Source organism: Amblyomma mixtum, chromosome 4, assembly GCF_055824585.1.
Source record: "Amblyomma mixtum isolate Tamu chromosome 4, ASM5582458v1, whole genome shotgun sequence".
In the NCBI taxonomy this organism is placed as follows: Eukaryota; Metazoa; Arthropoda; class Arachnida; order Ixodida; family Ixodidae; genus Amblyomma; species Amblyomma mixtum.
The window spans coordinates 1,505,507-1,527,906 of record NC_143015.1 but is presented as its reverse complement, the minus strand read 5'-3'; the positions used below and the strand labels follow the sequence as shown (position 1 = coordinate 1,527,906).

The window sequence follows — 22,400 nt, the reverse complement described above, 5'->3', positions numbered from 1 at the left end:
TGCTTCTTCTCCCCCCTTCTCAACATCTGTATATCGTTGGTGCACGGGGCCGAGAGGATTCGTTTGCTTTTATTTGTTTTTTTTTTTTGTGGTTTGTCATGTGAGCACGGTGGCGGGAAAATCACGACCGAGTTAGTTGGTCTAGAGATTTCGGTGCGTGCCGACGTGTGTGGGGTCAGCCAGGGCAGTGGTCGGGAAGTGAGCCTAGGCGGTGTCTGACGCGTAGAGCGCGGCGACGGCGGCCCCGAAAGACGCGTGGAAGACGCGTAACCCGGGGCCCAAGTGCGCCCGTATCCGCACCCCCCCATCAGCACCGCGCGCTTCCGCAGCCCGACGCTCCCTGCGACCGGACCCTGCCACTACGCAGCTAAGTCACCGATTCTCACCACCCGCTCCACCCTTTTCTTTGTTCAGTCGCTGTTCTCGCCCTATTATTTTGTACATTGCTTTAATCGTGTAACCTTGTTTTATAGTTCTCGCCCTGTTGTTTTCCTTCTTATTGTTAATAGTTTGTGTGCTTCTGATTTTGTGCTTGTTCGCATCGCGCCTGTGCATTACCTCTATTTTGCTTGGTTTGTTTTGTAACCGTTTGTTCGTGTTCTTGCCCAAGTAAAGGGGGTTGCTAAAGAAACCTGCCTATACGCCTCATGCCTCCGGTCAACGGCTAATCAGGCGTGGCCCCTATCGCCGGTCAGCAGTCTAACCTCATCTTCCGCACGCGGGGTGGAGAGGTTTGTCGCTCCTCCCCCTCCGAACTTACGGAGAGTGCAGCAGTGGGCAGGTTGGCCCGATTAAATATAACTTCGGCGCCAACCAAACATCAAGCCGCCCACCATATCGTGACAATTGGCGTCCGCGACAGGACTTGCTGACCACGATTGGCCTTGACCGCGAGGCATAGCATCCAGGCAATATCTCAGCATTGCGAGAGCTGAGAACCAGAGCGTGTGCGCAATGGCAGATTTGGAGAAGATAATTGCTTTCGGGAGGCAGCTAGGCTTTGAGGGGGTAGCCCTTCAGGAATTCCTCAGAGACGAGCGCGCGAAGCACCGCGAGCACTTGAAAGAAGAGGAGCAGCGGCTTCGCGATGAGGACGAAAGAGACAAGGCGCGCTCCGCTCGGCGGCTACTAGAGATGAACACGGAGCTGCAGATTCTCCGCGCTAGAAGCGAGGGTAGCGTGAGCGCGAGTTCGGATTCCGCTGCAAATGGAAGTGAAGCGACATCGCGTTTCACAGGTGTCAGTCCACATAAACTGATGGCGCCGCTTAACGATAAAACGGACGACTTGGACGCCTACCTGACAAGATTTGAGCGGGTCGCGGAGGCGCAGAAGTGGCCACGAGAGCAATGGGCTACAGCCCTGAGCACCTGCCTGACGGGAGAGGCATTGGAGCGTTTTCGGCCGGATGCCTGGATCGGACGCGGGGGACTACGATAAAGTCAAGCGAGCTCTCCTGCTACGTTTCCACTTGACGGAGGAGGGGTTCCGACAGAAGTTCAGGGCAGAAGCGCCCCACGAACACGAAACTCCGTCTCAATTCTTCACTCGATTGGAGAATTATTGGGAGAGCTGGGTACAACTCTCCGCATCCGAGAAGAGCTACGAGGGTATTAAGAGCCTTCTTTTAACGGAGCAGTTTCTAGAGAACTGCACGCCTTCGATGGCTACTTTTCTGAAAGAGAAAACGGCAGCCGACACGAATGAACTGCTGCAAAGGGCTGACAACTATGTGAGTGCCAGGGGGGCCACTTACTTTGGCAGGCGCGAACCGAAGCGTGAGGCTCGGTCCGTGGACAAATCTTCGGATGCTGGCCGCAAGGGCCAACAGGGAAGGCCGCCATCAGCTTCCGTACCATCCGCGCTTCGCTGCTACATTTGCGGGCGATCGGGGCACGCCGCGGCGCAGTGCAAGGAGAACCGGAGATATTCTGAGCACGGCAACAGGGCACTCCCTGGAGCAAAGGACGTGTCGGCCTGCATTCAGAACGGCTATTTAGAGCTGAAGGATGGTCAGTTCGTGCCGGTGGTGAACCTCGGCAGGGCCCAAACGTCCGGTACCCTTCCCGTCGTTGAAGGTCGCATCGCCGGGCAGAAGATAAAAGTATTAAGGGACACTGGCTGTAACATTGTTATTGTCAACCGAGACCTTGTCACAAAGTCCCAACTTACTGGCCGGAACCGAGCCGTTTACCTGGTGGACCGCTCGGTCAGAAGGCTACCCGAGGCACGAATCCATGTTGACACACCCTACTATAGAGGAGAGGTGCTGGCCGGATGTATGGAATCGCCGCTGTTCGACCTCATTCTTGGGAATATCGACGGCGCCAGGCATCCGTCCGAGCCAGACGCGACTTGGAACATTACCGCCCCGAGCACCGAGGGGGACGAAACGGGTACATCGGATCCCGTACAGGGGCAGCCATATGCCCCGGAAGAGCCCGCACACGCGGCCGCCGTGACCACCCGTCAACAGTCCAGGCAGCAATCGTCGGAGACGTTCCGCAAGCTACGCGTACCAACCGCTATTGCGGGAGTCACACCGTCGCAGATGAGCCGAGAGCAACAAGCGGACGAGACCCTCCGACGTTGTTTCCAGATGCAGAGGGGGGAGAGAATAATCCAGTGCAAGGGAGGAGGCTCGTACACCTTTCTGCTAAGGAATGACCTGCTCTACCGCCAGTTCATGCCAGAGTCAGGCTCGTTTACTTTACAGCTGGTGGTCCCCTCTCAACATCGAAGCAAAGTTCTCCGCCTCGCGCACTGCGGACTGATGGCAGGTCATTTGGGGCGCAAAAAGACGTGTGACCGAATTCTGGCTGACTTCTTCTGGCCCGGCGTGCACAGTGACGCCGATCGGTTTGTGACGTCGTGCGACAGTTGCCAGAAGACCGCGCCACGGGGATCCGTCAAAAAGGTACCCCTAGAGAAAATGCCTCTCGTTGACACGCCGTTTCGCAGGGTGGCCATCGATATTATTGGACCCATCAAGCCCACGACTCGGAAGGGGAATCGGTACATTATGACGCTAGTCGACTATGCGACGCGGTTCCCAGAGGCAGTCGCCCTGCCCAGTATCGAGACGGAGCGGGTGGCCGAGGCTCTCTTGCAAATTTTTGCCCGAGTTGGTGTGCCCGAAGAGATGCTGAGTGACCGAGGGTCGAATTTCACCTCGGAACTCATGACAGAAGTCGGCCGTCTGCTGTCCCTTCGCCTGCAGACCACCTCGCCGTACCACCCAATGGCGAACGGCCTCGTTGAAAAGCTGAACGGGACGCTAAGGAAGATGCTCCGCCGTATGTGCACCGAAAAGCCTAAGGACTGGGACCGGTTCATCGAGCCTCTTTTGTTCGCCTACAGGGAGGTACCCCAGGCCAGCACGGGGTTCTCCCCTTTCGAACTTTTGTACGGGCGGAACGTGCGAGGCCCCCTCACCATACTGAAGGAATTATGGACCGGGGATAAACTGGAAGAGGAGACCAAGACAGCCTACCAGTATGTGATTGACCTGCGGGAGAAGCTCGAAACGACCTGTCAAATGGCACATGAAGCGCTAGTAGAAGCAGGCGAGCGATACAAGCGGTATTACGACCGCGGGGCCAAATCGAGGGCACTACAGATTGGAGACCAGGTGCTTCTACTGCTGCCAACCGAGCGCAACAAGCTCACAATGAAATGGAAGGGTCCCTATGTGGTTAAGGGAAAGAAGGGGGAAGTCGACTACGTCGTAGACGTGGAGGGAAACCCGAAAACATTTCATGCCAATATGCTGAAGAAGTACTTCAGCCGGGTCCCGGAAACCGACTCCCACGTGCCGGTGGTGGCGGCGGTAGCATCCGATATCGAGGAAGGGGCGCTGGTGTGGCCTGTAGGTGAACAAGCCGACTACCGCGATGTCGCGGCGTCCGAGAAACTGACCCGACCACAGGCAGAGGAGCTGCGGTCCCTAATAGCCCGATACCAGGAGCTGTTTTCTGATCGGCCAGGGTACACCACGTGGGCCGTGTGCAGTTTGACGACAACAACCAACAGGCCCATCCAGGTCAAACAGTACCCGCTTCCCTTCGCTGTGCGTCAGGAAGTTGAGAGGGAGGTGGCCTCGATGATGCGGATGGGCGTGATCGAGAAGTCGCGCTCACCGTATAATGCGCCAACCGTCCTTATAAAGAAGCCCGACGGTTCGAACCGCTTTTGCGTAGACTTCCGAAGGTTAAATGATGTACTGGTCGCCGACGCCGAACCCATCCCCCGCGCCGACTGCCTCATCGCTGAGGTGGGAGGAAGAAAGTTCTTCTCCAAGATGGATCTCGCAAAGGGCTATTGGCAAGTCCCTCTGGATGACAGATCAAGAGAAAAGACGGCGTTTTCGGCTCCCAGTGGCCTCTACCAATTTAGGAGCATGCCTTTCGGCATCAAGACCGCCCCAGCCGTCTTCGCGAAGCTGATGAGGAAGCTTCTAGACGGGATAGACAACGTCTACCATTACTACGACGACCTGCTCGTGGCGACCGAGTCATGGGAGGACCATCTAAGGGCACTGGAGCAGGTTCTCACGCGAATCCGGGAGGCCGGGATGACAGTGCACCCGAAGAAATGCGAACTCGGCGTCGATCAGCTGTGTTTCCTGGGCCACACGATTGGAAAGGGGACCCTTGGCCCCATGGAATCAACCTTAGAAAGGATCCGCCAGGCCCCCCGACCGATGACCAAGCGCCAAGTGCGAGAATTTTTGGGCCTAGCAGGATACTACCGCGAATTCATCCCGAATTACGCAACTGTTGCCGCCCCTCTGACAGACTTGACCAGGAAGCTCGCGCCGAACAGCGTTAGGTGGGGAGGGGAAGAAGAACAAGCCTTTAACAGCTTGAAGCGATTGCTCTCAGAAGCCCCCATCCTGCAGGTTGCAGACTTCGGCAAGCCATTTGTACTGCGTACCGACGCCTCAGATCAAGGGGTTGGCGCGGTACTCCTGCAGGAGGGGGGCGGACTTCTGCACCCCGTCGCCTACGCGAGTCGGAAGCTACTTCCAAGAGAGAGGGCATACGCAGCAGTTGAAAAGGAGTGCTTGGCCATTGTTTGGGCGATCAAGCGCTTCAACTTCTATCTATACGGCAAACGGTTCACCGTCCAGACTGATCATCAGCCCCTCAAATATCTGAACGAGGCTCAGTTCATGAACTCACGGCTGCTTCGCTGGGCGCTGCTCCTACAGGAGTACGACTTCGGAGTCGAGAGCATTAAAGGAAAAGATAACGTCGGCGCAGACTACCTCAGCCGGGCGTGAATCGGCATGGAGGGAACTACATGCGCGCTACGGCGGCTCAGTTTCCCCCTTAGTTAGTAAGTTAGTATTTTCTTTTTTTTTTCCTTTGTCTGTCGTGGACCTTTTGTTGTGCTTGGAATGTTTGGCAACGCAAAATCTGCGGATGTTGTGTGCAGTGTTGAACTGTTTCAATTCCAAGTGCTGTGTGGAACAGTCTGCAGTGACTGTGACGTGACTGCGTGAAGTGTGCAGTGCGCGACTGTGCGAGCCATCGTGGGAAACGTTGTGCGACGAAGAACTGGTGCGCGCTCCTAACAGTGAAGTGCGCGTTAGTTCATCTTCGTTTGCTTGCTCGGCAAGACGCATTTGTGCATGCACGACATTTGTGTATTTGATTTTGAAATGTTATTAAGAATAACATTCTTTTCGTGGGGGTTGTGTTACAAAGTGCGCGCATGCTTTATCTTTCTTTTTTCTTCTCCGACCAAAGTGGCCACGGCTGGCCACGGCGCCGGTAGTATGCGGGCACGTCTCGACGCAGCGGCGATGACTTTGCCTCCCCCCGCGTGGGCGTTGACCCCTCGCGACGCTGGGGGGGTCAAGACTACGCCGCCCCCCTCCTCAGGATTATCGCCGGGAAGAGATTGCTTACACGGGGGGAGGACGGGAAGCGGCCGGTGAATGCCCTAGCACCCGTCCCAACCTTGAGAAGTTAACATCCCTCCTCGTTAGGACCATACCTTTCCTTCGCGTCCCCTTCAGTTTCTTCATGCTTCTTCTCCCCCCTTCTCAACATCTGTATATCGTTGGTGCACGGGGCCGAGAGGATTCGTTTGCTTTTATTTGTTTTTTTTTGTGGTTTGTCACGTGAGCACGGTGGCGGGAAAATCACGACCGAGTTAGTTGGTCTAGAGATTTCGGTGCGTGCCGACGTGTGTGGGGTCAGCCAGGGCAGTGGTCGGGAAGTGAGCCTAGGCGGTGTCTGACGCGTAGAGCGCGGCGACGGCGGCCCCGAAAGACGCGTGGAAGACGCGTAACCCGGGGCCCAAGTGCGCCCGTATCCGCACCCCCCCATCAGCACCGCGCGCTTCCGCAGCCCGACGCTCCCTGCGACCGGACCCTGCCACTACGCAGCTAAGTCACCGATTCTCACCACTCGCTCCACCCTTTTCTTTGTTCAGTCGCTGTTCTCGCCCTATTATTTTGTACATTGCTTTAATCGTGTAACCTTGTTTTATAGTTCTCGCCCTGTTGTTTTCCTTCTTATTGTTAATAGTTGTTTGTGTGCTTCTGATTTTGTGCTTGTTGTTCGCATCGCGCCTGTGCATTACCTCTATTTTGCTTGGTTTGTTTTGTAACCGTTTGTTCGTGTTCTTGCCCAAGTAAAGGGGGTTGCTAAAGAAACCTGCCTATACGCCTCATGCCTCCGGTCAACGGCTAATCAGGCGTGGCCCCTATCGCCGGTCAGCAGTCTAACCTCATCTTCCGCACGCGGGGTGGAGAGGTTTGTCGCTCCTCCCCCTCCGAACTTACGGAGAGTGCAGCAGTGGGCAGGTTGGCCCGATTAAATATAACTTCGGCGCCAACCAAACATCAAGCCGCCCACCATATCTTGACACAGTTGCAAGGTGGAGATTATTTGAAGCAGCTTCGGAACCGCAGCAGGGCCAACAGCAGTTCGAGAGCAGTCCTAGATGTCGCCCGGGCAGACAAGCGCACAGTAGATAGTGGTCGTAGTAGTAGGGCTTGAGGCGCTCGATATTCCTATGGCGGACAAAACTCTCGAGGTTGCGCAACATGTGATTTTGGCTAATAGCTGCCATGTTTTTTTAGCGATGAGCTGCTATCCCTACACACATAACACAGCCCGCGCCTACAACTTCCACCTGCATGAGTGTCGTCCCCAGCCAGAGCGTGTTAACACAGCCATAAGTTTCGGTTTCTGATGACGCGTCCTCGAGACTTTTGCGCATGACAATACAGCCTCGTGGAAGCAGCAGCGGAGATCACAACAATACTTGAGTGGCTCAACAATATAGTTTACAGGACATGTTCGCTTCAACATGCGATAGGGTGTCACCCAACTTCACGCACTTTTGCGTGGCCTTCCCAGGCACTTTTATAGCGTGTGGGCGAAGCTGTCTCCGACTCAAAGGAGATGCCCTCGACTAGCCGAGCTTGCCACGCTGCAAGCTCACCGGAAACCAGCTATCAAGTGACAAGAGCTTTTTGGTCGTTTGGTACCCAGCTTTCCCCGGTCGCAAGTCAGAGAATAGGTCGGAGCCAAAGGTTCACAAACAAAGCCAAGTTTATACTGCAATGAGACGATACACACGATTTCACAATCACTTGTACGAGTTCATACAAAGTGATTGACAAAACAATGAAAGTCCTGCAATGTTATATTCACGAGAGATCACAATACAAAAGAATTATTGCACCTAAAGTGCACGAAGCCAAGAGAGTCGCAAATAAACACATTTTTTTCACCGGGCACTGAGACAGTCAGACGTCCAGAGGTCCACGACGGTGTCGTACCGCAGACTGGCGTGCGCTGCCTCGTTGAACCGTCGCTGGGCGAGTAGTGTGGTCCCGGGAGTCGAGCGGGCGCGCTTCGCAGAATCTTAAAAGGCGACTCGGACTAACTGAATGCGGTCAACGCTCTTATTATATAGGCTTGCTCCACGTCTGTCTGTGAAAAGTAGTATCGTGCGGCAGCCGAGCGGCGGCATCAAAGAACCAGCGAAGACCGGTGCAGGACAAGGAATGAGCGTTTATTCTTCTGACGCGTCTTTTATACGCAGCAGTTGCTTATCTGCTGCTGCTATCAGTGCGCGTCATGGCAAAGTGACGCGTCATGCACTTGACGCTATGACAGTCTGTTCTTCGCGCCAAGGCTGGCGCGCACATACACAAAGTATCGGCCATGCAGTCTCCTTCTACTTCTCGCGCCGGCCGCGCGTCCCCATTGGTCACAACCCTGGGAGTGGCTTCGAGGAGTTTCCAGAAAGTTCTGTCGTGGCGCCGCCACCGACGCGCGCCTGAAGAGGTGGGAGGGGGGGGCATCTCTTAGCGCACGCAAGGCTACGCCCTCTCCGTCAACATCGCGTAGAAACGACTCGGGCAGTCACGACAATCGGCGGAAATCTCACCGCGCCGCGTCAGTGAGCAGTGGGGGAGGAGGAAGCCACGCACGCACAAAAGCCAGTCGCTTTCCAGGGGTTCCCTCTCCCCCTTTTACGACGCGCGCCAGAGATAGCCATCCACACGGCGCTATTTCTTGTTACTTTTTTCAAACTCGCCGAACTTTGTGAGATAGGGGTATTGATATTTAGCGAGAAGTTTCCCGGAGAGGCCTGGAGTACGGGGAGGTATCCAGAGGCAGACAAGAGAGCCGAGTGGCAAATGCTGGGCATGTCGATCTTCGTCGTGGCGGGTTCTTTTTTTTAGGAATTTAGCAGCAGTAGTGATCAACCCAGTGATCTGGCGGCAATCTTAGGCGTGTCTGGCAGCTTTAGATACACTGGGGCATTCAAATAAGGGAGGGTGGTAGAGGAGAACAGTATCGATGGGAACGTAGGGTTGTCGGCTATAGAGAAGGAAGAAAGGAGAAAACTATGCTTTAGTCGCTGTAACCGCATTTTCCGCGATCGTAATGTAGGGCTGAGTCCGGTCACAGTTCGTGTGGTTCAAACCGACGTACATATAGCTAGCATGTCACCCAGATTGCTGTTAAAGCATTCAGTGATCCCGTTGCTGTGAGGGTGGTGATTAGTGCATGTCCGATGGATGACTGCAATCATGGAGACGACTATTGCTACCGTCATATAGGAAGATGCGGCCTCTGTCTATTTATTTACTTATTACCTTAAGGACCCCGGGTATGGGGCTATACGAGGTCTGTTAGAAAAGTATCCGACCTTTGGCCGAAGAAAAAAAACTGGCATAACTGGAGCGTTAGAAACCTAATAACCTTCAAAGTAGTCTCCTTGGGGCTCGATATACATCTCCCAGCGGTGCTGCCATTTTTGGAAGTATTCCGAAAAGGCCCTTTTCGGAATGGAATTTAGCTCTGCTGACGTCGCAGCCATAATGTCCTTTTTTTCTGAAATCGTGCTCCTTTCAATGGCCTCTTGATTTTAGGAAACAGCCAGAAGTCGTAGGGGGACATATCAGAAGAGTAAGGAGCCTGTTGAACTACAGGAGTCTGGTGTTTCGCCAGAAAAGTCTGAATCAAGTGCGAGGAATGTGCAGGAGCAATGCCGCGAGGGATGCGCCAATTCCTTGTTGACATCAGTTCCGGTCTCTTGCTCCGCACAGCATCGCGTAGGCGATGGAGGACATCCCTGTAGTACTCTTTAGTCATTCTTTGATCCTGTGGGGTGCGTACTCGTAGTGTGCCACACAGAGAGAGTCAAAAAAGCAGTCAGAAAAACTTTGACATTGCTGCGCACTTGGCGGGCCTTCTTTGGTCTTGGTGACGTGGAATGCGTCCTCTGTGACGACTGGGATTTGGTTTTCGGGTCGTACCCGTACAACCAAGACTCATCACTAGTGATTAGGGGCGTCGGTGAAGTCAGGGTAACTGTTTGTGGAATCCAGCATCTCCTGTGAGACTTCAACACGAAGCTGCTTTTCCTCCACCGTCAGCAGCTTCGGCATGAATTTCGCCGCAACTCTCTCCATGGCCAAATCCTCGGTGATAAAGGAATGTGCAGAAAAATTGCTCATATCCAACTCTTCCTCAATTTCTCGGATAGTCACACAACAGTCCCGCATCACCACACTGTTCACTTCGGCAATTACCTAGTAATTTAGGCATGTTGATGGCCGACCGGAGCGTGGCTCTCTCTCCACAGATGTGCGCCCGTCTTTAAACCAGTTGCACCACTGCTTAATCAGTGTGCTGCTCATAACATCATCACCGAAAGCCGTCTGAGCATTTCGAATGGTTTCCACTTGGCTATCGCCAAGCTTCTAGCAAAATTTGAGGTAGTAGCGCTGCTCCTCTCGCTCCGCCATTTTCCTTGCAACAAAAAACTGACGAGAGCACTGCGCACTGCCTCACTCAAACGCTGCTTCCCAGCGACTGACGCTATCGGCAGCCGGGGAAAAATTCGTGCATGCGCACGAGGGTTCAAGGTCAGCTGTTCAGCAAGGTCAGGTGTTCGCAAAAAAAAATAAAGTCGGAGACTTTTCTAACAGACCTCGTATATGTCCCTTGTGTTCCCTGTGCGCTATTTTTTATATATATGTGGTATGGGCATGACCGAGTACAAGATGATGGCGTCTGTCTTTTGGAATTCGATCGGGTTGGCAAGGTGTGCGGCTTTTTGGGGCTGGAGAGATGATGTGCTGCTGATATTGTCACGTAGTAGTGACTACAGTACGGCGAACAGGAAAACAGCGAGAACGTCTTCGAAACGAAACTCTTTATTCGGGCTGACTTGCGCCCGCAAAAAACTGAATCACTCTGCGGCGGCGTAGCAACATGCGTGCTCGGCGTTCGTCGAACAGAATGACCGCCGATGTCGGCCGTGCTCTTTTTAAAGCTGATAGCGGACCTTCGAGATAAAGCTTTAGAAGTTACTAGATCATTCTGGCGCAAACTAGAATCGGCTCCGTCCGGATGCATTCAATCGAGATAATTCTAGGCGCGTCTTGTCTCACAAACGAAGCGATAAAGTGGCGTGCCGGCAGCCTTGAAGCATGAACAAATAAACACAACAAACAAACGCTACAAATATTCACGGCAATATGATTGATGTTCCCAAAGATGAATGGTAAAACCAATGTGGCGGGCATCATTGAGATTTTTTTTTCTGCTTACTCCCCTCTCAAAGAAGCATCAACTCGATGCTTTAGAACATAATGCGGCTATCAACAATCAAAAACGGATTGCGCAAAAATAAACACCGAATGTGGAAACACAGCGTCCTTTAGCGTGCATGATAGGGCTTTAGGCGTGCGACATGGACTACTTCGGGTCGTACGCGGTGTCGCTGGGATGCAGTCATTTGTTCAGGGACGACTTCATAGTCCAATTCACCTAGCCGACGAAGAACCTTGTACGGGCCGAAATAGTGTCGCAAAAGCTTTTCGCTCAATCCTCGGCGGCGACCGGGCATCTAAACCCAGACTCGGTCTCCTGGCTTGAATTCCGCGTTGCGTCTTCGTAGTTTGTAGCGTGTGGCGTCGGTCCGCTGCTGGTCTTTGATCCTTAATCGGGCAAGTCTTCGGGCTTCTTCTGCGCGTTGTAGGTAGGCGGCGACGTCGACGTTATCTTCCTCGGTAACGTTCGGCAGCATGGCGTCCAGCGTGGTCGTGGCCTCTCTGCCATGGACGAGCCTAAAAGGCGTCATCTGGGTGGTCTCCTGCACTGCGGTGTTGTAGGCGAAGACTACGTAAGGAGAGATGACGTCCCAGGTCTTGTGTTCGACATCGACATACATGGCGAGCATATCGGCGATGGTTTTGTTGAGGCACTCGGTGAGTCCGTTGGTCTGCGGGTGGTATGCAGTTGTTCTCCGCTGGCTGGTTTAGCTGTAATGAAGGATGGCTTGCGTCAGTTCCGCCGTGAATGCTGTTCCTCTCTCAGTGATGAGCACATCGAGGGCGCCGTGTCGCAGAAGATTGTTCTCCACAAAAAATTTGGCGACTTCTGCTGCTTCTCCGTTCGGTAGGGCTTTTGCCTCGGCGTAGCGGGTCAGGCAGTCGGTCGCTATAATGATCCACTTATTTCCAGACGTTGATTTCGGAAACGGGCCAAGCAAGTCCATGCCGATATGCTGAAAGCGCCTAGAGGGGGGTTCAATGGGGCTCAGAAATCCTGCTGGTCGGGTTGGAGAAGTCTTTCGTCGCTGACAATCTCGGCAGGTTTTCACATGATGAGCCACATCGGCAGATAGTCGTGGCTAGTAATACTTGTCTTGAATGCGGCGGAGGCTTCGAGAAAACCCGAGATGTCGAGCTGTCGGCTCCTCGTGTGAGGCATGAAGAACTTCTCCGCGCAGATTTACAGGCACAACAAGGAGGTAGGCTGTCTTGTTCGCTGCAAAGTTCTTCTTCACGAGGACATCGTTCTGTAAACAGAATGAAGACAATCCTCGCTTGAACGAGGCGGGGGGTGAAGAAACATTGCCTTCCAAGTATTCGATGAGGCATTTTATGTCGGGGTCCATGCGTTGCTGTTGTACAAAAGAGCTGGAGCTGATGGGTCCTAGGAAGGCGTCCTCGTCATCGCCCGGCGGTAGTTCATCTACAGGGGCTCGTGACAGGCGGTCGGCGTCCGAGTGCTTGCGTCCGGACTTGTAAATGACGGTTACATCAAACTCCTGGAGGCGCACGCTCCATCGAGCGAGGCGGCCGGAGGGGCCTTCAGACAGGCGAGCCAACACAGTGCGTGGTGATCGCTGACCACCTTGAACGGTCGTCCGTACAGGTAGGGTCGGAATTTCGACGTAGCCCAGATGATGGCAAGGCACTCCTTCTCAGTTGTCTTATAATTAGCTTCGGCTTTGGACAGAGAACGGCTAGCGTACGCGATGACCTTCTCCACTCCGTCAATTTTCTGAACAAGGATAGCGCATAGGCCCACTCTACTTGCGTCGGTATGAATTTCAGTCTCGGCGTTTTCATCAAAGTGCGCGAGGATCGGTGGGGTCTGTAAACGGCGCTGAAGTTCCCTGAAGGCTTCTATTTGCGGCGCTTCCCATTTAAATGGCACATCTGCCTTTGTCAGGTGGATCACTGGCTCGGCGTTGCGCAAAAAGTTTTTGACGAAACGTCGGTAATACGCGCACAGTCCGAGCAATCTGCGCACAGCTTTTTATCGACCAGTGGCGGAAACATTGCCATAGCAGCTGTTTTCTACGGGTCTGGGCGTACTCCCTCCTTGCTAACAATGTGGCCCAGAAACAGCAGCTCTTCATAGGCAAAGTGGCACTTCTCTGCTTTCAAGGTTAGCCCGGATGATTTGATTGCGTCTAGTAGTGTTCGAAGCCTTTTCAGGTGCTCCTCAAAGATAGAGGCGAAGACGACGTCATCTAAATATACAAGACAAATCTGCAACTTCAGGCCTGCCAGCACTGTATCCATTACTCGTTGAATGTCGCTGTTGCGGAACAGAGACCAAACGGCATCACCTTGAACTCGAAGAGGCCATCTGGAGTGATGAATGCGGTCTTCTCGCCATCTTTTTCATCGACCTCAATTTGCCAGTAGCCGCTCCTGAGGTCCATCTATGAGAAAGATCTGGCCTTGCAGAGCCGGTCCAGTGTGTCGTCGATGCGAGGGAGGGGGTAGACGTCCTTCTTTGTGATGTTGTTCAAGCGCCGGTAATCAACGCAGAATCGAAGTGCACCGTCTTTCTTTCTCACTAGAACAACAGGTGCCGCCCAGGGGCTCTTTGAAGGCTGAATAACGTCGTCGCGCAGCATTTCTTCCACTTGGTTCCGGATGGCTTGTCCTTCTCGCGGCGACACCCGGTAGGGGCTCCGGCGGAGAGGTCGGGCGTGCTGGTCGGTTTAAATGCGATGCTTGGCAATCGGCGTTTTTCGGACCTTCGGCGATGACGAGAAGCACTCGCTGTAGTTCGAAGGAGAGTGCGGATCTGGTCTTGTCTGTCCCGGTGCAGGGCTTGGTTTATGTCGAAAGTGGGCGAGTTTTCTTGGTCAGGCGAATCTTCTATGGATGAGTCGGAGAGCGCGAAGAAATCTCGTACGTCGGATATTTCGTCGAGGAATGCAATCGCCGTTCCTCTGTTAACGTGCCGGTATTCTTCGCTGAAGTTAGTCAGAAGTACTTCGGCTTGTCCTTTGCGGAAATGTGTGATGCCTCTTGCGATGCTGATTCCTCGGTCGAGGAGCAACTGCATGTTCCCCTCGATAATGGCTTCAGTGTTAATCGCTTCCGTGGCGCCTATGGTGATGATAATGCTTGAGCGGGGTGGGACACTCACTTGTTCCTCCAAGACACTAAGCGCAACGTGATGTTCCGGAGTTCTCATCGATGGGATGGCCTCGCCCGTGGAAAGTGTGATCATCTTGGATCGCTGGTCGATGATCGCTTGATGCTCATTAAGGAAATCCATGTCTAAGATCACTTCGCGGGAACATTGCCGTAGCACTTCGTAGGTCGCGGGATAGGTATGCCCCTTGAGAGTCACACGCGCTGTGCATCGCCCTGATGGCGTAATGAGGTGGCCCCCTGCGATGCGAATGTTTGGGCCGTCCCAAGCGGTCGTTACTTTCCTCAGCTGCGCAGCGAATGGTCCATTTATCACCGAATAATCGGCTCCTGCGTCGACTAGAGCGGTGACTTTCCGGCCGTCGATAACCACTTCTAAATCGGATGTCCTGGCTCTGGAGTTGCACGTCGTTCTCGGCGTCGGGTATGTGAATCGTGGGTGGGGCGTGTGGTCGGAGCTTTTCTTGATGGCGGCGTAGTTTTGAAGGCGGTTTGCGTCGTGTTCGATGTTGTTGTATGCGTCGTCGGTGTAGTAGGTGCAGAGTCTTCATACGGTGTGGTCGCTTGAGGATCTTCGTCGTTTCCTCGCACTGCGGAAGGGTTGCCCTTAACATGGTTAATGCTGCTTTTGCTGGTCGGTGGAATTTGGACTGAGCATCCCTGGGAAGTAACTGTGATGCTACTGCTATTGTGTGCGCTAATAGAGTGGGAAACATTACCGCGACGATCGTCAATGCTGATCAACTGACATGCATGGCCGCTGATCACGGGGAATGTTCAACAGTGGCTTACGAACACTGTTTGTGCGGCCGACTTATCAGCGGACTACAAAAGCCGAAGAAAGTAAGAGGCTCGGCGGGGCGTGGAGCCGGCACTGCAGAAGGGTTGCCCTTGACTTGGTTAATGCTGCTTTTGCTGGTCACTGGAACTTGGATTGTGCATTATTTGGAAGTAACTGTGATGCTACTGCTATTGTGTGCGCTAATAGAGTGGCAAACATCACCGCAACGATCCTCAGTGCTGATCAACTGACATGCATGGCCGCTGATCACGGTGAATGTTCAACACTGGCTTACGAACACTGTTTGGGTGGCCGCCTTATCAGCCGACAACAAAAGCCGAGGACAGTCAGAGGCTCGGCGGGGCGTGGAGCCGGCACTGCGGAAAGGTTGCGCTTCACATGGTTAATGCTGTATTTCCTGGTCGGTGGAATTTGGACTGAGCATCCTCGGTAAGTAACTGTGATGCTACTGCTATTGTGTGCGCTAGTAGAGTGGGAAATATCACCGCGACGATCGTTAACGCTGATCAACTGACATGCATGGCCGCTCGTCACGGTGAATGTTCAACACTGGGTTACGAACACTGCTTGCGGCGGCCTTATGAGCAGACTACAAAAGCCGACGACAGTCGCAGGCCACGCGTGGCGTCGAGCCGGCACTGTGGAAGGGTTGCCCTTAATATATTTAATGCTCCTTTTGATGGTCGGTGGAATTTGGACTGTGCATCCTTGGGAAGTAACTCTCATGCTACTGCTATTGTGTGCTCTAATAGAGTGGGAAACATCACCGCGACGATCGTCAATACTGATCAGCTGACATGCATGGCCGCTGATCACGGTGAGTGTTCAACATTGGCTTACGAACACATTTTGGGCGGCCGCCTTATCAGCAGACTACAAAAGCCGAGGACAGTCAGAGGCTCGGCGGGGCGGGGAGCTGGCACTGCGGAAGGGTTCCCCTTCACACAGTTAATGCTGCTTTTCTGGTCGGTGGAATTTGGACTCAGCATCCTTGGGAAGTAACTGTCATGCTACTGCTATTGTGTGCTAATGGAGTTGGAAACATACCGCGACGATCGTCAATGCTGATCAACTGACATGCATGGCCGCTGATCGCGGTGAATGTTCAACACTGGCTTACGAACACATTTTGGTGGGCCGCCTTATCAGCGGACTACAAAAGCCGAGGAGAGTCAGAGGCTCCGCGTGGCGTGGAGCCGGCAATGCGGAAGGGTTGCCCTTCACATGGTTAATGCTGCTTTTGCTGGTCGGTGGCATTTGGACTCAGCATCCTTGGGAACTAACTGTCATGCTACCGCTATTGTGTGCGCTAATAGAGTGGGAAACATCACCGCGATGATCGTCAATGCTAATCAACTGACATGCATGGCCGCTGATCACGGTGAATGTTCAACACTGGCTTACGAACACATTTTGGGTGGCCGCCTTATCAGCGGACTACAAAAGCCGAGGAGAGTCAGAGGCTCCGCGTGGCGTGGAGCCGGATATGCGGAAGGGTTGCCCTTCACATGGTTAATGCTGCATTTGCTGGTCGGTGGCATTTGGACTGAGCATCCTTGGGAAGTAACTGTCATGCTACTGCTATTGCGTGCGCTAATAGAGTGGGAAACATCACCGCGACGATCGTCAATGCTGATCAACTGACATGCATGGCCGCAGATCAAGGTGAATGTTCAACACTGGCTTACGGACACATTTTGGGTGGCCGCCTTATCAGCGGACTACAAAAGCCGAGGACAGTCAGTGGCTCGGCGGGGCGTGGAGCTGGCACTGCGGAAAGGTTGCCCTTCACATGGTTAATGCTGCTTTTGCTGGTCGGTGGAATTTGGACTCAGCATCCTTGGGAAGTAACGGTCATGCTACTGTTATTGTGTGCGCTAATAGAGTGGGAAACATCACCGCGACGATCGTCAATGCTGATCAACTGACATGCATGGCCGCTGATCACGGTGAATGTTCAACACTGGCTTACGAACACATTTTGGGCGGCCGCATTATCAGCGGACTACAAAAGCCGAGGACAGTCAGAGGCTCAGGGGGGCGTGGAGCCGGCACTACGGAAGGGTTCCCCTTCACATGGTTAATGCTGCTTTTGCTTGTCGGTGGAATTTTGGTTCAGCATACTTGGGAATTAACTGTCATGCTACTGCTATTGTGTGCGCTAATAGAGTCGGAAACAACACCGCGACAATCTTCAATGCTGATCAACTGACATGCATGGTAGGTGATCACGGTGAGTGTTCAACATTGGCTTACGAACACATTTTGGGCGGCCGCCTTATCAGCAGACTACAAAAGCCGAGGACAGTCAGAGGCTCGGCGGGGCGGGGAGCTGGCACTGCGGAAGGGTTCCCCTTCACACAGTTAATGCTGCTTTTCTGGTCGGTGGAATTTGGACTCAGCATCCTTGGGAAGTATCTGTCATGCTACTGCTATTGTGTGCTAATGGAGTGGGAAACATACCGCGACGATCGTCAATGCTGATCAACTGACATGCATGGCCGCTGATCGCGGTGAATGTTCAACACTGGCTTACGAACACATTTTGGTGGGCCGCCTTATCAGCGGACTACAAAAGCCGAGGAGAGTCAGAGGCTCCGCGTGGCGTGGAGCCGGCAATGCGGAAGGGTTGCCCTTCACATGGTTAATGCTGCTTTTGCTGGTCGGTGGCATTTGGACTCAGCATCCTTGGGAACTAACTGTCATGCTACCGCTATTGTGTGCGCTAATAGAGTGGGAAACATCACCGCGATGATCGTCAATGCTAATCAACTGACATGCATGGCCGCTGATCACGGTGAATGTTCAACACTGGCTTACGAACACATTTTCGGTGGCCGCCTTATCAGCGGACTACAAAAGCCGAGGAGAGTCAGAGGCTCCGCGTGGCGTGGAGCCGGATATGCGGAAGGGTTGCCCTTCACATGGTTAATGCTGCATTTGCTGGTCGGTGGCATTTGGACTGAGCATCCTTGGGAAGTAACTGTCATGCTACTGCTATTGCGTGCGCTAATAGAGTGGGAAACATCACCGCGACGATCGTCAATGCTGATCAACTGACATGCATGGCCGCAGATCAAGGTGAATGTTCAACACTGGCTTACGGACACATTTTGGGTGGCCGCCTTATCAGCGGACTACAAAAGCCGAGGACAGTCAGTGGCTCGGCGGGGCGTGGAGCTGGCACTGCGGAAAGGTTGCCCTTCACATGGTTAATGCTGCTTTTGCTGGTCGGTGGAATTTGGACTCAGCATCCTTGGGAAGTAACGGTCATGCTACTGTTATTGTGTGCGCTAATAGAGTGGGAAACATCACCGCGACGATCGTCAATGCTGATCAACTGACATGCATGGCCGCTGATCACGGTGAATGTTCAACACTGGCTTACGAACACATTTTGGGCGGCCGCATTATCAGCGGACTACTAAAGCCGAGGACAGTCAGAGGCTCAGGGGGGCGTGGAGCCGGCACTACGGAAGGGTTCCCCTTCACATGGTTAATGCTGCTTTTGCTTGTCGGTGGAATTTTGGTTCAGCATACTTGGGAATTAACTGTCATGCTACTGCTATTGTGTGCGCTAATAGAGTCGGAAACATCACCGCGACAATCTTCAATGCTGATCAACTGACATGCATGGTAGGTGATCACGGTGAATGTTCAACACTGGCCTACGAACACACTTTGGGTGGCCGCCTTGTCAGCGGACTACAAAAGCCGAGGACAGTCAGAGGCTCGGCGGGGCGTGGAGCCTGCACTGCTGAAAGGTTACCCTTCACATGGTTAATGCTGTTTTTGCTTGTCGGTGGAATTTGGACTGAGCATCCCTGGGTAGTAACTGTGATGCTGCTACTATATTATGCGCTAATAGAGTGGGAAACATCACCGCAACGATCGTCAATGCTGATCAACTCACATGCATGGGCGCTGATCACGGGGAATGTTCAACAGTGGCTTACGAACACTGTTTGGGCGGTGTAAGGAGATAGCGCCACCCAGCGGCGTTCGTGAGGAGAAGAAGACAAAGCACGAGGAGCGCGTGCGGAGGGGTACGCCGGGACAGGTCGAAGAGGATTACGTGGCAGAGAAGAGAAGAGCGCGGTGGGCGACGGACGTGGACGAGTTCTGCTGGCTCCCCGAGTTCCGGGCTTGGGCCTTTGCCGCAGACGTCCGGGCCACCAGACCTGGACATCCATCGTCGAGAGCCTCAACCACCAGGCTCAGGCGCCACTCTTCTCCGTCCATCCGTCAGCTTCTCCACACAGGCCGCCTCTGGTGCCTACGTGGCTTTTCCGGGATACCAGACCTGGGAACTGTGCTGGGAGCCACGGACGCTGACGCTGCGGTAGCGTTGCATCGACATTGGAACACCCAGAGACTCCCTGACTGCCCGAAACCCAGCCAGTCCTCCCCGCACGTTGCTCGAACAAGAGACAAGTAGTGTGACTTTCCTCTTTGACTTTCTTTTTCCTGTATTTTTCGTAAGCATTTTTTTCTGTTCCCGTGTGTTTTTCCCGTGTGTTGTTGCGTTGCTCTCTTGTTCCTTTCCTTTTTTCTCGCTCATACTGAAATTGGTTTCCTTTCCGATAAAAGCCGCCTCGATTATTGTTTGTACTTTTGTGTTTGTTTAAAATAAGACCTGCTATCTCACAGATCCTCACAATTTTGGCGTCCACGACAGGACGAGGTCGGTTTTTATTTCTTTGCCTGTTGTGTTAATTTAGGAATAGTATGAGCGCGTCAGAGTTGGTTGCCTTAGGCGAGCGCATGGGCTTGTGCGGCGCGGAGCTGCGAGCGTGGGTGGAGGACGAGCTTCGTAAGGCACGGGAAGAGAGAGCCGCTGAGCGTGAAGCTGCGAAGCAGAAATTGGAGTTAGAGGCACGGAATTTGGAGACGGGGCGTGAAGCTGCGAAGCAGAAGTTGGATTTAGAGGCACGGAATTTAGAGACGGAGCGAGAGGCTGCGAAGGAACGCTTGGAGTTAGAGGCGCGGAACTTGCAGCTACAAATAAGGCTCATGGAGGGTGGCGCAAATCCTCCGAGTGACCGTGGAGAGAGTCGCGTCTCATCGACCAGCTCCATTAACCCGCACAGCCTCATACCACAGTTCAATGAAGCGCGGGATGACCTCGATGCCTACTTAAAGATGTTTGAGCGTGTGGCCACGGGGCAGGGTTGGCCAAAAGAAAAGTGGGCAACGGCGTTGAGCTTGTGCCTTGGCGGCGAGGCACTTAGGGTCTTCGGTCGGCTCTCGCCTGAGGATTCCGTGGATTATGACAAAGCGAAGCTTGCCTTGCTTCAGAGGTTTAGGTTCACCGCGGAAGGGTACCGAGAGAAGTTTCGCCAGAGCAAGCCCCAGGATGGAGAAACGGCCTCGCAATATGCTGCCAGGTTGTTTAGCTTCTTTGACCGTTGGGTCGAGATGCGGGGAGAAGGCCGCACTTTTGAGGTGGTTCGCGAGATGGTCGTGAGCGAGCAATTTCTGAACAACTGTCATTCTCGTTTAGCCCTTTTCTTACGTGAGCGGGAGGGCAAGACAGTTTCCAAGCTGGCGGAGGCTCCCGATCATTTTCTCGAAGCACAGCGGCAAAATAACTTGTTGTTCTTCAAAGAACAGGGGGAGCATACGATGAATAAAGCCAAGGACGAGGTTTCAGGTTCACAATCTCGCCTGCGGTGTTTTCTTTGCGAGAAGACTGGGCACAAGGCGGCGGATTGTCGGACGAAGCCGAAGCAATCGTATTGCACCTGGTGCCGCGAGGTAGGACATGATGCCCAGTCATGCAAAGCTAAGAGGCCAGGAGACCGTGAGGAGTCCGCCTGTTGCATGACACCTCGATATTCACATCCCGATAGCACTGCAGTGGTAACGCGCGTAGAGGGCCAGTTGGAGGAGATGGTCTGTCCTTCCAACCCGGTGGAAATTGCTATGCCCGTGGCGCACGGTGAGGTGTTCGGCCAGCCTGGTTCGGTATTACGGGATACGGGCAGCACCGGCATTGTTGTGCGTGAGTCCCTTGTACCGGCAGCGGCACTTACAGGGAAGCAGGCTACATTATTCTTGGCCAATGGGACCCGTGTAGAAGTTCCGGAAGCGGAGGTGGTGATTTCCTCACCGTACTTTTCGGGTAAGGCCCTCGCGCGGTGCTTGTCTACACCCCTATACGACATCATAATAGGCAATGTCCCTGGCGCTAAACCTCCATTCTCGGTTGACCCGCCAGTTCTAACTGATCAGGCAGTTTCCCTTGCCATGACGGGTGCGGTCGATGTTCCTTCCCTTACGGTGACAGCAAAGGTTTCAGAGAGTAGTAAAAGCCCCACTCTGAACACACTCCACTTGTCACGGCCGGAGTTTCGCCTGAAACAGGCAGAAGACCCGACTTTAGAGGTGTGTCGCAGGAAGTTGGGGCAAATATTTCGTGGCAAGGGACAGACCGCCCACTCTTTTGATACAGATGAAGGTGTTCTCTTCCGGACATACCAAGTGTGTCCCGGCCGAGTCGTTGAGAAGCGGTGGTACCGAAGGGCTTACGCACGCAAGTCCTTAAGTTGGCGCATAACAGCGCATTATCCGGCCATCAAGGAATACGGAAAACAATAGCAAGGGTGATCAGTGAGTTTTACTGGCCCGGTGTACAGGCTGACATTAATAGTTATGTCAGATCGTGTGCTAAGTGTCAACGGACTGTGAAGGGAAAGGGAGAACAAAGTAAATGACGCCGTTGTTCCATCGGTGCCGGCGGACAACGGCCGGCACAGAGTGTATAACATCGTAGGACGGGGACATTTAAAACCATGGTGGAGACCGAGGTCGGTTTGCAGAAACCGGTTTCACAAAGGAAAACGGAAGTACTAGTTGAAAGAGTTCTCGCGACGGTGAAGTGGTTTGATGTGAAGAATGGAATACGGAAGAATGTAGCCCACACCTGTTCTTGTTGGCATTGTCTGTGTTTGTTCATGTTTGTTTTTGGGTGTCGGCTACTTACTTTTTATGCTTTCCGTGTTTCTTCGCCCTCTATGGACGTTTTACGTTGGCTTTCCACGTGCTCTCTGTGCTGTGTGTGCGAATGTTTGTGAACGATTCGAACATTGACGACCGTCGTATTGAGTGTGGTTTGTAGTGTGCGCGCTGTGGTGCGGTGTTATGTGTTGCGATCGTCGAACGCGTCTGGTGTCGCTCTCCTGAAGTTGAGTTCTTTCCCTTGGAAAAAACTTCCGAAGAGGGGGCCTTCTGTATGGAGATAGCGCCCCCCAGCGGCGTTCGTGAGGAGAAGAAGACAAAGCACGAGGAGCGCGTGCGGAGGGGTACGCGGGGACAGGTCGAAGAGGATTACGTGGCAGAGATGAGAAGAGCGCGGTGGGCGACGGA

General features: G+C 53.5%; 1 protein-coding gene across 1 annotated transcript; it reads left to right on the top strand.

Moving 5' to 3' along the window:
- Positions 1 to 1,663: 1,663 nt before the first annotated feature.
- LOC149345482 (uncharacterized) lies at positions 1,664 to 5,284 on the top strand. The gene has a single exon (XM_089586088.1). It carries the CDS (start codon positions 1,664 to 1,666, stop codon positions 5,282 to 5,284), a length of 3,621 nt encoding a protein of 1,206 aa, XP_089442214.1.
- Positions 5,285 to 22,400: the final 17,116 nt, after the last annotated feature.

Coding starts and splice junctions, on each gene's coding strand:
- LOC149345482 (XM_089586088.1), top strand. CDS start 1,664: ATGGCTACTTTTCTGAAAGAGAAAACGGCAGCCGACACGAATGAACTG.